At 35.3% G+C, this 14,133-nt stretch overlaps 1 protein-coding gene across 1 annotated transcript in view; it reads right to left on the minus strand.

The window, feature by feature from the left end:
- Positions 1–1,581: 1,581 nt before the first annotated feature.
- Positions 1,582–14,133, minus strand: part of LOC145694087 (uncharacterized) — a 119,322-nt gene continuing 106,770 nt past the window's right edge. The window contains exon 3 of the mRNA XM_081770215.1: positions 1,582–2,041. Coding sequence (XP_081626341.1) covers positions 1,643–2,041 — 399 coding nt within the window. The 3' untranslated portion in view covers positions 1,582–1,642. The remainder of the gene's footprint in view (positions 2,042–14,133) is intronic.

Here is a 14,133-nt window from a genome sequence, read left to right on the forward strand (position 1 = left end):
CATCAGCTAATCCCTTAGCATAACTACAGAGTTGTCTTTGCAAATACGATAATTTTCCCTGGTAAGCAAAGGTCGGTTCATTTTTGACTGTGCTAGCAATACGGATGCTACGTTAAGCTAGGTCCTAGTTTCTTATACTCACACTACTGAATTCGATAGAATCAGGAAAGTATTTGACAATGAAATCTAGCATTGGTGAGTCTGAACGCAGTTCTTGGAAATTTGCATTGAGTCAGTCGTGAGGCTAAGAGCACATAATCAACATGTTTCAATCGTTGTTGTTAGCAGGGTTAGTACTAGCTCCTACAATAAATTAAAATATCACTATATTATTCAGTGCACATGTGTTATCTTGATTGTATAGTAACTATATTAGTTGAATCCCACTTATTGACGACAGTAGTGGGGGTAGGCTCCTGCTGATTATATCGTCCGCCCCATTACTCTCCCTGGCATGTTGTATTGCAATAGATCAAATAATATGAAACTATTATTGTTGGTATACAAAAGAACAGCTGCTCCCCCAAAAATGTCTCTACCCCCTCTGACTCTCCCCCAAGAAAGTAAAGCCGGGATCGTCACTGGATCACACGTTAGAAATTAATATGGTTGTTATTTAATCACATATTTGAGAAGCGATACTCACATTGATTTGATAAGTTATATTATTTTTATATACATTTTGTAGAACGAAATTTGATCATTTTTTTCATTTCTACAAGATAAAAGTCCATTCGTATATTCAGTAAGTGATGATTCGAAAAAAAAAGGGGGGAATAAAAAAGAAAAGATTACTAGGAATTTATAGTATTGGCTATGTTGAATATGTACACCATTAACATTGTTAGCGACGTTTCAGGCTTTCCAGAATCTTTGATTTAACGACGAACATAATTAAGTCTACATATTCCAAAATGCGTTCCTTTAGGTGTTATATATTCTGAATCTTCACTGTATAGAGCATAAATTGCCTTAAAGGTCGGTTTGAGATCTAAAGACCACGATGACTTCTTAATGGGATCACAACGGCAAAACCATGCGTCGGAAACTGGACATTCAATCATTTACTGATAATTAACTCGGAAGGAAGTAAAGGAGAAGGAGCAATATGATAATTTTAGAGATCGTTTATATTTCGTAGGAAATGAATTGTTGGTACAAAGTTGGGAGCCAACTGAAAATCGACGATACTGTATGCAACTAAAATAGTAAGTTCAGTCAACCATTTTCAACGTTTATTTTGCAACTGATCTTTTTCAAAGAGTTTTCCAACCAGACTCACCATTCTCCACCGTAGAGTCAATGATCTATGTTACTTGGGAAGTAGAGCACAGTCCCGTTGAAACATTGCAGATAAAATTTGGCCTCTTTGAAACAAATTATATTTTGCATAATTTACAGCATTTATTAATTCTCTGAATACTTTTTAAATGGAGTGAATCGAACATTATTGTGCAATTCATAACTGTGGAATATTAAACTCAAGATATTACTTTAATTCAATTTTTTTTTGGGGGGAGAGCAAGTACGGACCTGCATATTATTATCACTATAATGGAAATTTGATTCAAAATCAGTAAGATTAGAAAGAAAATATATTTTATTAATAAATACATTTAAAAAAACATTGTGATATCAAGTTTTAAAGCCTAGGTAAATATTCAACTTCTCGGTTATTAAAGAATGGACGCTGTATGCCATCAAAGGGGCCGTGGTGATGGTAATGATGATAATGATGATCATGGAAGTCATGATAATGATATGGAAAATCGTTGTATCCAAAGGCATCTTGATGATATAAATATGATGGAGCATATTCAGGAAAATGCCCTCCAAAAGTCATCTGTGGGAAAACTGGATGAGCGAATCCTGTTGGACGAAAATTAAATGGGCCATTTCCTCCAAAACCAGGCAGCCGTCCTCCTCCTAATCCAAGCACTCTGTTTATAATAGGACCCAAGCCAGGAAGAATTCGACCCTCTACTGCGGTTTCCTCTTCATCTTCACATGCTGCTGAGCATGCTAAAGACAGGAAAATAATCTGAAAGAAAAGATTGTAATCAAATAAAGGTTATATAAAAGTTAAGTTCGTTTAAAATGAAATTTAATTAATATTACTCTGGAAATTTCAGGCTGAACTTTTAGATCAAGTTTATAAAACTGTCTGAATACTGTTTATTCTGCGTTGAGAATTATGTATAACTTAAATATGACCAAAGAGAACATTTATATTAATGTTACAGTATCTGCAATACTTCACACAAATAATGTGTCTGATGAAGGGAATGATATGATGCTGCTTTGGTAAGATTTTCTTTTCAAATTCAAAACTGTCGTTCCATCTTGAACACTGAAATCTCTCTTTTCTTTTCTTTCTATTGCCATTTTCATTTAACCCTCAATTTGATCTTTGCAGTACTTACTCAGTATGTTCACATTGCACATATATTGGTAATTCCTTTATAATGACGGTTCTTGTTCATTGCCGGTGAATCGATTGAAAATCGTATAAGATTGAATATCTGCTGGAAGCGCATTAAGTCAATGAAGTTTCTTTTTATGTTAATCTTATTAAATAGTATAAAACATACAATAGGTGTATTCTTGTAAACCAGAAGTGCCACCAATTGTAATCTGATAAGTCTAACTGATAAACGACATAACTGGTAAACTGATGTTAGTGATTTTCACGTTATTTTCTCTTTCTGGTCAAATATTTTAATGATTATTTCGTCCACTGCAATATATGTTGGTTTATATGCCTCAATTTATATATATATGAGATGTGTATTAGTTTTTTTCAATGCCCCATGATTATTAACCGTGGCTAAGGAAACCAACGCTGATTATAATAAATGAAATGATAGAATGAAAAAGTAAGAAAAACTGTAATGAATAAACATCGCTTGGGTGGATTTTTCGGGATTCTTTCAAGTTCATTTTTTTCGCGAGCTGGGATCAACCCAATTGAACTCTCCGCCATTGAGCTACCATAACCCTTTTGTATTAGCTTGGCAACTAGAGTATTCCATTTGGAATATTCTATACAGTATTACTGAAAGATAGTTCTGTATCCTAACGAAATTGTAGAATTAATGTACATATTTTTGTATTCGATGTTAGGATAGCCCTCTGTAAAACGACTTTGTTCAGAAACCATGAATTTTTCTCATGTATTTTGCAGTCTATGAATCAAAACTGTAACAGCATTTTTTTCAATATATATACTGTTATAGTTTTCAGTAGTGCTACGTATATATAAGACGTATATAACTTGATGTAGTACCATTTGAACAAATTTAAATCTTAAAGTTTTACAATCTTAAAATTTTACTATTGCCTAGGTTCACAGTTCTCAAATGCTTATTGTACCATAGCTTTATTATTTATGCCCATTAGCAGCCACAATAACTTTGGAAAATGTTACGCCTTCAGAGGAGTTATCTAACGCTGCTTTGAAAATTTTCGAAATCTGTTTTTCAATTTGGTAGGATTCCTCGTCACTACTGCAAGGAAAAGCCCAATACTTTATGGCAAATTGGTAACAGGTCTTTCCAGTATAGTGATGACATGGGGCAAATTGAGACAAATTGCGGGTTGAAGGAAAGTAACTACAAAAGGTTATGAGCCCAATAGATTGTGTCACCATAATGTAATATTTTCTTATTAGACAATATTGTGGTTTGTGGAAACTTTCAGTAACCCACATAAAACCGTATGCTAACCAACATATTCTTGATCTGTTTTTCTGCCATGTGAAGTGGAACTATTTTTAATTCAATAAGCTTCATTTTGCAACAACAGCTGAATACTAATCCGTTATCCTGCGAAGAAAACAGTCAAATTGCTACTAGTGATATTATATATTGTAAAAGTGAACGACACTTTTCGTCTCAGTAATTTCATACTCAGACTATACAAGTCTCTAATCTCGAACGAAATACATTACTATGTTTTAAACGAAGGAATATTTCTATAAAAATTTCATGGTAATATTATATTTACAATCGATAGAAGGGCGTATTTGCTCCCCCATCATTGAAGCGTTTTAGATCCATATAGTAAAGAAGATTAGGAATTCTAAGAAAAATTTACGCCATATTCAAGCTAAAATGTATTATTTTATTTTACGAAAGCTACTGTGGATTTTTTTAAATCTTAGAATATGTACGTGGGAGGGGTAAAGTCACTCCCTGTTTTCAATTGACTTCACCTCCAGGCATTTGGGGTTACGTGGGAGCCTCAACAAACATACACATCATATATCAAAACGGAATGATTTTTACATAGGTAATTGTGGAATATATTCAGAGGCGGCGTTAGATGCACGCGGGGCCGAGCGCCGACATGCTTCTTCTAAAGCTGATAAAGCACTAATCAACTTTCTCAACGTATGTGTGTAGGCGATGTGCTTTTGTATCTATTTCTTGAACGAAACATGCTCAGAACGTCGGGTCCCAATAAGTGTGGGGCCTGGAGCGGTTGTCCCTTTTGTTATTCCCAAACTCCGCTTCTGAGTATTATTTACACCGAGAAGGGACCGGGGAGATAAATTCACGCTCTCTTTTTGATTGATTTTAAGTCCAAGTAGTGAGGATGATTGTGCAACTTCAAAAAAATATATACCGTATTGAATCAAAATATTTCTTTCACATCTCGTTTGATTTATCTGTACGTGTGGCAAAGTTGCCAACTAGTTTCCTTGTTTACAAGGTTACCAGAGGTACTGGTTTTACTTGAGATTTCTTTCATGTGCAGTTTTTCAAGAAAGTCAAAATGATATATTTACGACTGATTCCATTAAATTTGACCTGGTTCAGGATATTTGGTCGTTGTGCACTGAAAACGTAAAACTGTTTAACATGAGAAGAAACACTAAAGCATATAGATGACTGCAAAATTATTTTTTTCATTTGAAAATAGAACTCAAAGAATATGAATATTTAAGAAAAACAAACATTAATTTACTACGTCTATATCAAACTATTGGAAAATTATGTACATAAAACCTTTTACAATTTCTCAAAATAGTCTCCACAAGCATCAATGCACTTTTTGCATTCTTAAAAATTACAAATCAAATAATTTTAAAAAATTCGTTTTCTGTAATTTCAGAAATGTCATTATTATACGCTCAAGAGCGAACTCGAAGCTTTTTCTTGAGTTCTTTAAAGAAGACAAAATTATACGGAGCTAAACCTAGAGAATAATCCGAATTCCACTTTCCTATAGAAACTACAATTTTCACTGCTGTATATGGTTGTGTATTGTCATGATAAAGAAGAGAGTGAGACAGCGGATACTTTCGGTGGACAGATTACCTAATTTCAAAGACACTCCGAAGGCAGTAAGTAATATACCACTCTGCTGTCACTGTACGATAATCTAACTGTATAATTGCTACGTGGTCAGTCTTTGAAAAAAAAAAAATGCCACCATAACTTTACCCACGTTCTCTGCTCTTTAACTTTCGAAAGTGAAGTTTCATTTTGGATCCACCATACTGTTGACTGCTGTTTGTTTCAGAATCATATAGTAAATTAATGTTTCATCACCTGTGACGATATTATAAACGTCTTTACTTTGCCGCTGCGAAACTCTTCTAAGCATGTAACCACACCATTCTTTTTGCTCAGACGTATCACGTATCAGACCCAACGACTGCAACGCTTGGAAGGATCGATATAATCTTTTATTATGGACTGGGGTGTTCAGTGTTGACTGAATTTCGTCGTATGTGATATGGCGATCTTCTTTCACAAGATTTCTTACTGCGATGACATTTCCATATGTAACTGCTGTGTTAGGGCGTCCAGAGCAAGAGCCATCTGTCAGGCTTTGTTGGCCGCATTTGAACTCGAAAACCAATTGAAAATGGTTGCACGTGAAGGGCCAGACAAGCCGGTAGGCACCCCAAAACTGTAAGGGGGACCCGATCTAAAAATATTATAGTTCACCACCATATTATAATTCATTTGAACCATACCGTGAAAATGTTAGGGGGCGGTAAAATTTTAAGGGGGACTGGCCCCACTAGACCCCCCTTGGATACTGCCTGGGGCCAGAGCCCCCGAAACACTTTTCTAAACGATCATGGAACTGTTCTTGCGTTAAACCCGTACTTAAAATTGTAAAAAATCATTGCACAAAAATCACTTCGCTCGAGCTCCGTTGTTGCTAACTGATAGGCTCAAACTAACCTACATTTCCAATCCTCTAATTGTCAAACTAATAAACCTGCAACCTTAGAAAAAATGAAATGAAATCTGTGAGTTTTACTTCCCACGGTTATGCCGGTTAGGCTAAAGAAGAAGATGAGGATGAGTAATGAATGAAATGGTGGAATGAATAAAGTGGGAGGAAACGGGAGAACCCCGAGAAAACCCACGCACGCGGTGTTTGTCCACCACAAAGTTCACTTGGTGGGGGTTGGGATTGAACCCGGGACCCCAAGCACCAGAGGTGAACGCTCTATCACTGAGCCACCGCGTGCAACCTTAGAGTTATACCTTTCATCACTAGAGGGAATACGCTTTTAAACGATACATTTTAGTAGACTAGGGAAACGCTATTTGAATTATAGTATTTAAAATATTTCGGAATGACCTTCGTGTCACCTATGTTTTAGAGTCGGCGCACATGATTTTACAGAGAGAGTTGCAAAAGCAGAACCTATACCGCAGTTCTCTCTATAAAATCAGTTGCGCCGATACGTCCCCACTCTGAAACATGATTATTTAGTTAGACAGTGTACTAGTTTCTCTAATATTTCTTTAACTGCCTTTGATATCTCTAATAGTTTTTAAGCTAGGTAGCCTCAAAGTTACATTTTTCTCGATTTTGGCATCTCGTAACTTTGAAACAACGCGTTTTTCGCCCTTTGTTCATATGGGCCTTTTTATTGTTTAGGTGTGAGGATTTCACCAGTGGATTTTGGCTACATAATAAATGAACAACCTGTAAATATACAATGTAAGCCAATAGTCTTGGAGCTAGACCATGCCTGTTGAAAAGTTGTATATACGGCATTTCTCTTCTGGAATCGTTTCTATGGTGGTGATAGACTATTTATAACTTGGTCACGTGATCCGGATCGTGTGACTTTTCTTTCAGTTGTGCTTCAAGCTTTAACCCTTTGACGGCTGTATCAGTGGGGAATGGATTTAAAAGTTTTTTAAAAGGACACAATAAACATAGATAGAAGTCAATTTTGTATTTTATTTTATTCCCAAGACTTTGCCGTATACAAGCCTAGACAGTTTGTCTTTTTGTTTGTAGGGATGAGGCGATAACGCCTATATAGAACCACTTCCGTCCGTAGCCACTCCTATCGTGATTATAGTATAATTATGTTTTATACATGATTTTAGTCAGGAAAGAACAGGGTTTCGAAGGTCATTACCCGCATAGGACTCACACAGAAGGTTGGTTACCGAAACAATCGAATCAAGGAAATTCCCAGACCAAAGCAAGTGGTACTAAATGAAAGGTTTCTGTCGATCTTATGTAATTTTTCAAAATTTGTTTGGCACATCTGTTGTTCAATTACAGCTAATTTGTTGATTGTAATGTTTCCCTCTGCCTTTTCTTAGTTTCAGATAATTGTCCCTCAATTTAAAATGGAGAGTACAAATCTAGTGCCTCTGGTAAAAATGAAACCGAAACTAGAAAACAGTGCATATGTTGCAACCTCGAGCGAACAAAAGAAAAGTTTATGGAACAGATAGTGATCGAGAAACCACTTCAGTTTCATGACAGAAGCTCCAGGTTTGCCTCTTCGATAAAACGACGTTCAGTGAAATTTATTATCACATTAAATGTTACAGGCTTTACGTATTAAAAACAAATCGAATGGAAGAACGAATAGGATCCTTGAAAAATGTTAGTTCTAGTGGCAGTGATAACCATGATGAAGATAAATCTCCTCGAGTTTAGCTCAATCGGAAGAAGAAAGGCACTTCCACAAGGAAACGATGCGTTATTTGTGATCAGGTATGTAACAAAACTAACAGAAAATTGTATAGAATTTTGAACGAGACAGAGATATTCAAGTTCTCTCAGCATCTCGATATTTTCAAGACCATATCTTTTCAAGGACAAGCACATTAGCAGACGAAGGGAATGTTTTCGCCATTGACGTCATGTACCATCGCCAGTACATGAGTTCATATTTGTTGAAATAAAGTAGGGCTACTAACAGTCATGAAAAGGAGGAAATGAGTCCTGTTGTTTCCGGCAGCATTTCAAACACTTCTTGAGAAGATTTCATTTCCAGAGAAAGGATATGAGCTGTAGCAGCAGCCTGTGAAAATTCACTGCAAACTTTCGGGGCTCTAGTGAAGCGCATGTTCCAAAGAATACTTCATCTATCAGATGGAGCAGTGACAATGGATGTTGTCATGGTCACCTGTCACCGGTGTTGTTATGGATGTTCTTATGGTCACCGGTTACTATTTGGTACTAAAATATTTACCATCCTCTTCTAAAATTATGAATTGCTTTAGTTCGAGAACTTTGAGAGCCATGTCTTTCGAACTTTAAAATATTTAAATAGTATACAGTAAACTGTCTTACTGTATTACTTACATGTTAGTGGAATAATATGATTTTGAAATTTGATCCCATTGAGAACTTCAGATAATTTTGGTAGCGTGGGTCAAATATTGATGGTATAATTCGAGTATGATTCAAATGTGTATTTAAAGGGGTTAAACTGAAGTTATTATGAGCCGTAATGTAGAAAATAATTAATTATTTCTGGTATATGATGTAAAATTTATAATGCAAGACGCTTGAAAGAACTTGGGTCTTGCACAGTGGCGTGACTAAAGGCTTGGGGGCCCACCCGTAGACAGCGTGGAGTGGGTCCCCTTCTCTACGTTCGCGTTCCACTTTGCGATTTGAAGCCCCCTGATGGCTTGGGTTCCAACGCAAAGCAGGGTCTGCTGGGTCCTTATTTACGCCCTTGGTCTTGTTGTCTTTATGTTTAATCTTCTTCTATCTCCAATCCTGTATGATATATCTGACTTGTGCAGCCTACAGACAAAACCTTACTTTTGTTCATTTTACCCTTCAGTAATATTTTCCATGTATTTTATAGTTTAAAATACGTCCTTCCTCTTTGCAAGTTCATTGCTTCTTCCAATTTGCTGAATATTTATACAAAAGTTTTGGCACTCGAAAGTATTCTAGTTTGTTACAAGCCCGTGCATACAGTATCCTGTGTACATATGAAAGAAATAAAATGAATCAGCTAGCCGATATTTGCAAGTTGAATAATGATGAAGAATTGTAATTTTTAGTTAACGTCCCATGATAATGCACCAGGGCTAAGAGAGACGGTAAGATGAGATGAATGATGATGGTGGAATGACGAAAGTGGGAGAACCCCGAGAAAAATCATGGAGACGGTGTTGTTTGTTCACCAGAAAGCCCACTTGGTAGGAGCTAGGATCGAACCAGATACTTAACGCGCCAGAGATAAGCACTCTACCACTGAACCAGCGTCGCCCTCTGATGAAGAAGTTAGTAGAATGAAAACGAGTGGGTTGAAGTGGGCGAGAAAGACCCGGAGATCCCCCTTACCTTCGTTTAAAGAAAGAAACATGAACACGAACACAGTATTGTCCATTCAAGTTAGACAGCTTGGGACGTATGTTACAGTGATGTAAATTCTAATTATTTGAATTTTAAGTCTCTTTTAGTACTAAGGCTATATGATTCAAAGATACAGTTTAAGATACAAATTACTCACATAACCGAAAACTGGATGAATCTTGGTTCTTGCACTCGAAAGACGACAACAATTGCTAATCGCAACTTAAGGAAACAACATAATTTAATAGTGTGATTAACACAATAAAATTATAGAGAAATTCTGTGTAAAATGTTAATTAAAGTATTTTGCGTAGGAATTCTTTAATTAGATTTGTTTACTAAGCCAAAGTCAGTAATAGAGTACTGGGTCACAGTGTTGCTACAGTCCTAGCTCTGGAGTGGGCTGAAAAATAGTACAACATTAAAACAGAAAGGGCTGAATTCATTAGGGTATACTAATGTAATACATGATTCTCTAACACGAAACTAAAAGAGGTAAAGTTCTAGAATATTCCTTCTTTCCTCCAAGAGTCCAAATTAATAAAGTGCTCTTTTTAAAAATTACTTTTTAAAAACATCCAAACAGGAGAACCCCCAAGCCGTTGAAGTAGATGAAACTTGATTCAACGCGTTTGTGCTTCTTCTTCTTTTTATTCTTTTTTAAAGGGATTTCAAGCTAAAAATTTCCGACACTGCTTCTTTTGCGTCTCCGTCATGAGTTTCGCCCATCTAGCGTAATTTGTTTTCCGGAACAGTTCGAATTACGAATTTTCCACTCAAAGTTCGTAGCGTTATGCGATGCAGCGTCACAGAATGAATGTTCAACAGCATTTTTTAAGAGTCTAACACACAGTATGAGTAATGTGAGATGTAGAAAAAGTCTTACTGACACTTTTAACAATGTGACAAGCATTTGTTAAATGGTGATGAATTGGCTAGAATTGTACCAACTTTTTTACAAAAGGGGCTGAAAATGTCCATGTGCTATTAACGGGCCGATGAATGACGAAAAGAGCTGAATTTGGTACAATTGTACCAAGTGTGGCAACACTGGTGGGTCAACTTAATTTGTGAACAGATTTTTTGCATTAATCCACTCGTGTCAGTGTTGTTTTTCAAATACTTATCTTTTTCACATAATTACTTTATGACATTATTAGTATTCACAATGCCATTTTCAAGATATGCTTACGAAATTTAGTGATCTTAAAATTACTTATTATCATAAAATGAGAAAATATTCTCTAAAGAGTACTTATATTAATGTGGTAAAAAAGATGGGAAAATTCTCATAGCGGTGTAACGACCTATGGCGTGATTTTTCCCTTTTTTCCTTTATTTATATTTGGAGTTAGTTGTTTGTGATACATCGATTAGTTTCTTTTTCTTTTTTTGTAGAGAACTAAATTTCTGTTTAGCTTTTTGTGCTGGCAACTTACAATAAAATAATGTTCTAGTTAACCTTTATTGTTTATTCATTAGTCCATCTTCCTGTTAAACTCATGTCTATATTATACATTGCTAATTTATTAAGTTTACAAATAATATATATCTAAAGGAGTATCATCGCTATCATCGCTAGGAAAAGGTAAACAATAAATACAATCTGTTAGTTAACATTATAATTTGCAAGCTACGTACGTATACAATACGTAAAAAAAATCGTTCGGCAAAATAACTGTTATATTATTACATTAATGGCTATGAAAAATATACACTAAAACCTGTCTTCAACGGACCCTTTATTAGATGGAAATATTTCACGGTCCCATGAATGTGCTGGCGAAAATCGTGTTAAATACTCTTCGTTAAACAGAAACTGTATTGCGCGGCCAACGGAATGCAAAATAAGTCTCTTAACGGAAAATTTCAAGTTTCCGAGTGCAGCATTTAGAAAGTTTTAGACATCCTATGAGAGGTTAGATATATTTTTAGCAAAACAGACAGTGATGCGGAAGCCGAAACAGACACGACGGATATACATGCTTTAATTGAGAAGTATACGGAAAGCTTGGAAGGAGAAGCGGAGGTAGAGGAAGAAGAGAAATAAGGCATTAAGTTGGAGAAAAGTGTAAGCTAAAGACATATCAAAATTCAGTCAAAAGTTTAAAGGAACTGCAACTTTGGCCTTACTTCAAAACGATATTAATATGCTTAGTGTGATTTCTCAAGCTGAAGTCTGTGTGAAAAGTTGAACAGCGATGTGTACAGAATACTCTCCTTGACTACTGGAAAATTTAAGTTAACGTGTGTACAGTATTTTTTTCTGTTCATTGTGAGTTTTGTATGTATTAATTCGTAGTAAAAATAAATACTGTAAATTGACTAAGGTACGTACAGCATCTTATTTTATCTTACTATGTCCATTATAGCATGCATTGTTTTCGTTATCCGGAAATTTTTGCGAGTACCGTTTGATTCTGCTAAAGACAGGTTTCACTGTACCTTTTAGCGCCAAAAAAAAAAAAAAGTTCGTTTCTCTTTTTGATTTTCTTGAAAACTAAGACATAAATATCAAACTACTTCAGGCCGAACAAAATAACATGCTTGTGGTCAATCTCACATGCGTAATTTTGAACATTTTTTTTAGTTAAACAGAACTTAAATTTAAGAGTTTATTTATTTATCAACACAACAGGCAGATGCTCAATTAGAGAGATCAATTTTATCATGTATTTGACATAATTTGTTACAGACAGAATATATCCTCCAGATTGGTGGCTTCAGCATTATGGTGGTCCCATACTTTTTAGAATGGAATAGACCTGTATTATTAGTTCCAGTTCTAACTGAACGAATATGAAAGTTCAATGATGATACAAAGTTTGAGCAATTGAATTCATTTTGAACTATTTTTTGGACGAATACCAGATCGGGAATATTACGCCTTTGTTCTAATGAGTAAATATTAAAATTGTCTATCAGTGTACTATGGTTTTCAAGTGAAGGATACTGTAAATTCCAGTTACTTTATACATTAAAATATCTAAGAAATTTTGATTGAACTCTTTCAATTTGTTGGCGATATTTTTTTGTAAGGGTTTCCAAATCACGACAGCATATTCCAACTTGGTGCGTACATATGAGTAATACATTTTCAAGAGTGTTGCAGTACGGTATTTCTGAAGTCTTTACCACTTCTAATTATGAATTCTAATAATTTATAAGTACCATGAAGACTATTTTCTATGTGTTTAATGAACGTTAATTTCACGTCAACTTATGTTATATCTCTTTAAAATAAACAATGTTTTGTTATCGTGATAGTGTCGTCATGAAGAACTTCATGAGAGTAAATTTTCAGTATCAGCTTCATCTCGGTAGGAGGCATACTTCTTATACAGCATCCATTTTAGGTTCACAGAGAAATTAGCTTTTCTTCATTTTCTCGAATATTGCGCATGAGCTTTTGCACTCATTCATATAATTTTGTTCAGCGTAATAAGTTCTATCGATTGGGAGAAAATAAAATGTAATTTTCTAGTTTAATGTCTTACATTTATGCTCTTTTAGGCTAAGGGAGACGGATGATTAAGAAAAGTGACTGATGATAGAAGAATTGGTGAAATGAAATTATGGGAAAAGGTAACAGGAGTACCCCGTAAAAGCTCACGGACACGATGTTGTTCACCACAAACTTACTTGACCGAGGTTCGAACCAGGAACCCCACACACCAACGGTAAGTGTTTTACCTCTGAGCTACCGTGCCTCTATGGATTGGAATATTTCGCTATTGTAGAATTCACATTTTTTTGCCTATATTGTACGTAAAACAAGAAGTACAAAAGCTTTAAGGTTATTCAGAACGTCCAAACAGTTTGTGTCTAAAACGATAGATGGCGCCACCGTCACCAATGTTAACATATACAACTAATAAAATTAAAACAATCAAATATAAAATAAACAGTTCAAAAATTAAGCAAAAACGGATATAATCTGGTTAATGGACGTTACAAAATCTAGGGAATGGTACGTGTCGATTTCAGATATTGTTATTAGTTTCATTGTTAGAGGACACCATTGTTAAGTAAACAATCAACTTTATCTGCCGTACTTTCTACCAGAAACTGACCAAACTTTGCACACCCAATTAAGATTGAAATATCTAGGGAATGGTACGTGTGGATTCCACATATTGTTGTTAGTTTCATTGTTAGAGGCCACCATTGTTAAATAAACAATCAACTTTATCTGCCACACTTTCTACCACAAACTGACCAAACTTGGAATACCCATCGGATTACAACTGAGATATCTACTGAATGGTACCAGTCGATTTCACGTATTGTTGTTAGTTTCATTGTTCGAGGCCGCCATTGTTAAATAAACAATCGTTGGATTTCTCCATTGTTAGATAAACAATCAACTTTATCTGGCATACTTTCTATCACAAACTAACCAAGCTTGGCACACTCATTTACGATTGAGATATCAATGGAATGGTACGTGTCGATTTCACCTATTGTTGTTACTTTCATTGTTAGAGGCCGCCATTGTTAAATGAACAATCAACTTTATTTGCCATACTTCCTACC

Source organism: Thermobia domestica, chromosome 9, assembly GCF_964235325.1.
Source record: "Thermobia domestica chromosome 9, izTheDome1.hap1.1, whole genome shotgun sequence".
Classification (NCBI taxonomy): domain Eukaryota; kingdom Metazoa; phylum Arthropoda; class Insecta; order Zygentoma; family Lepismatidae; genus Thermobia; species Thermobia domestica.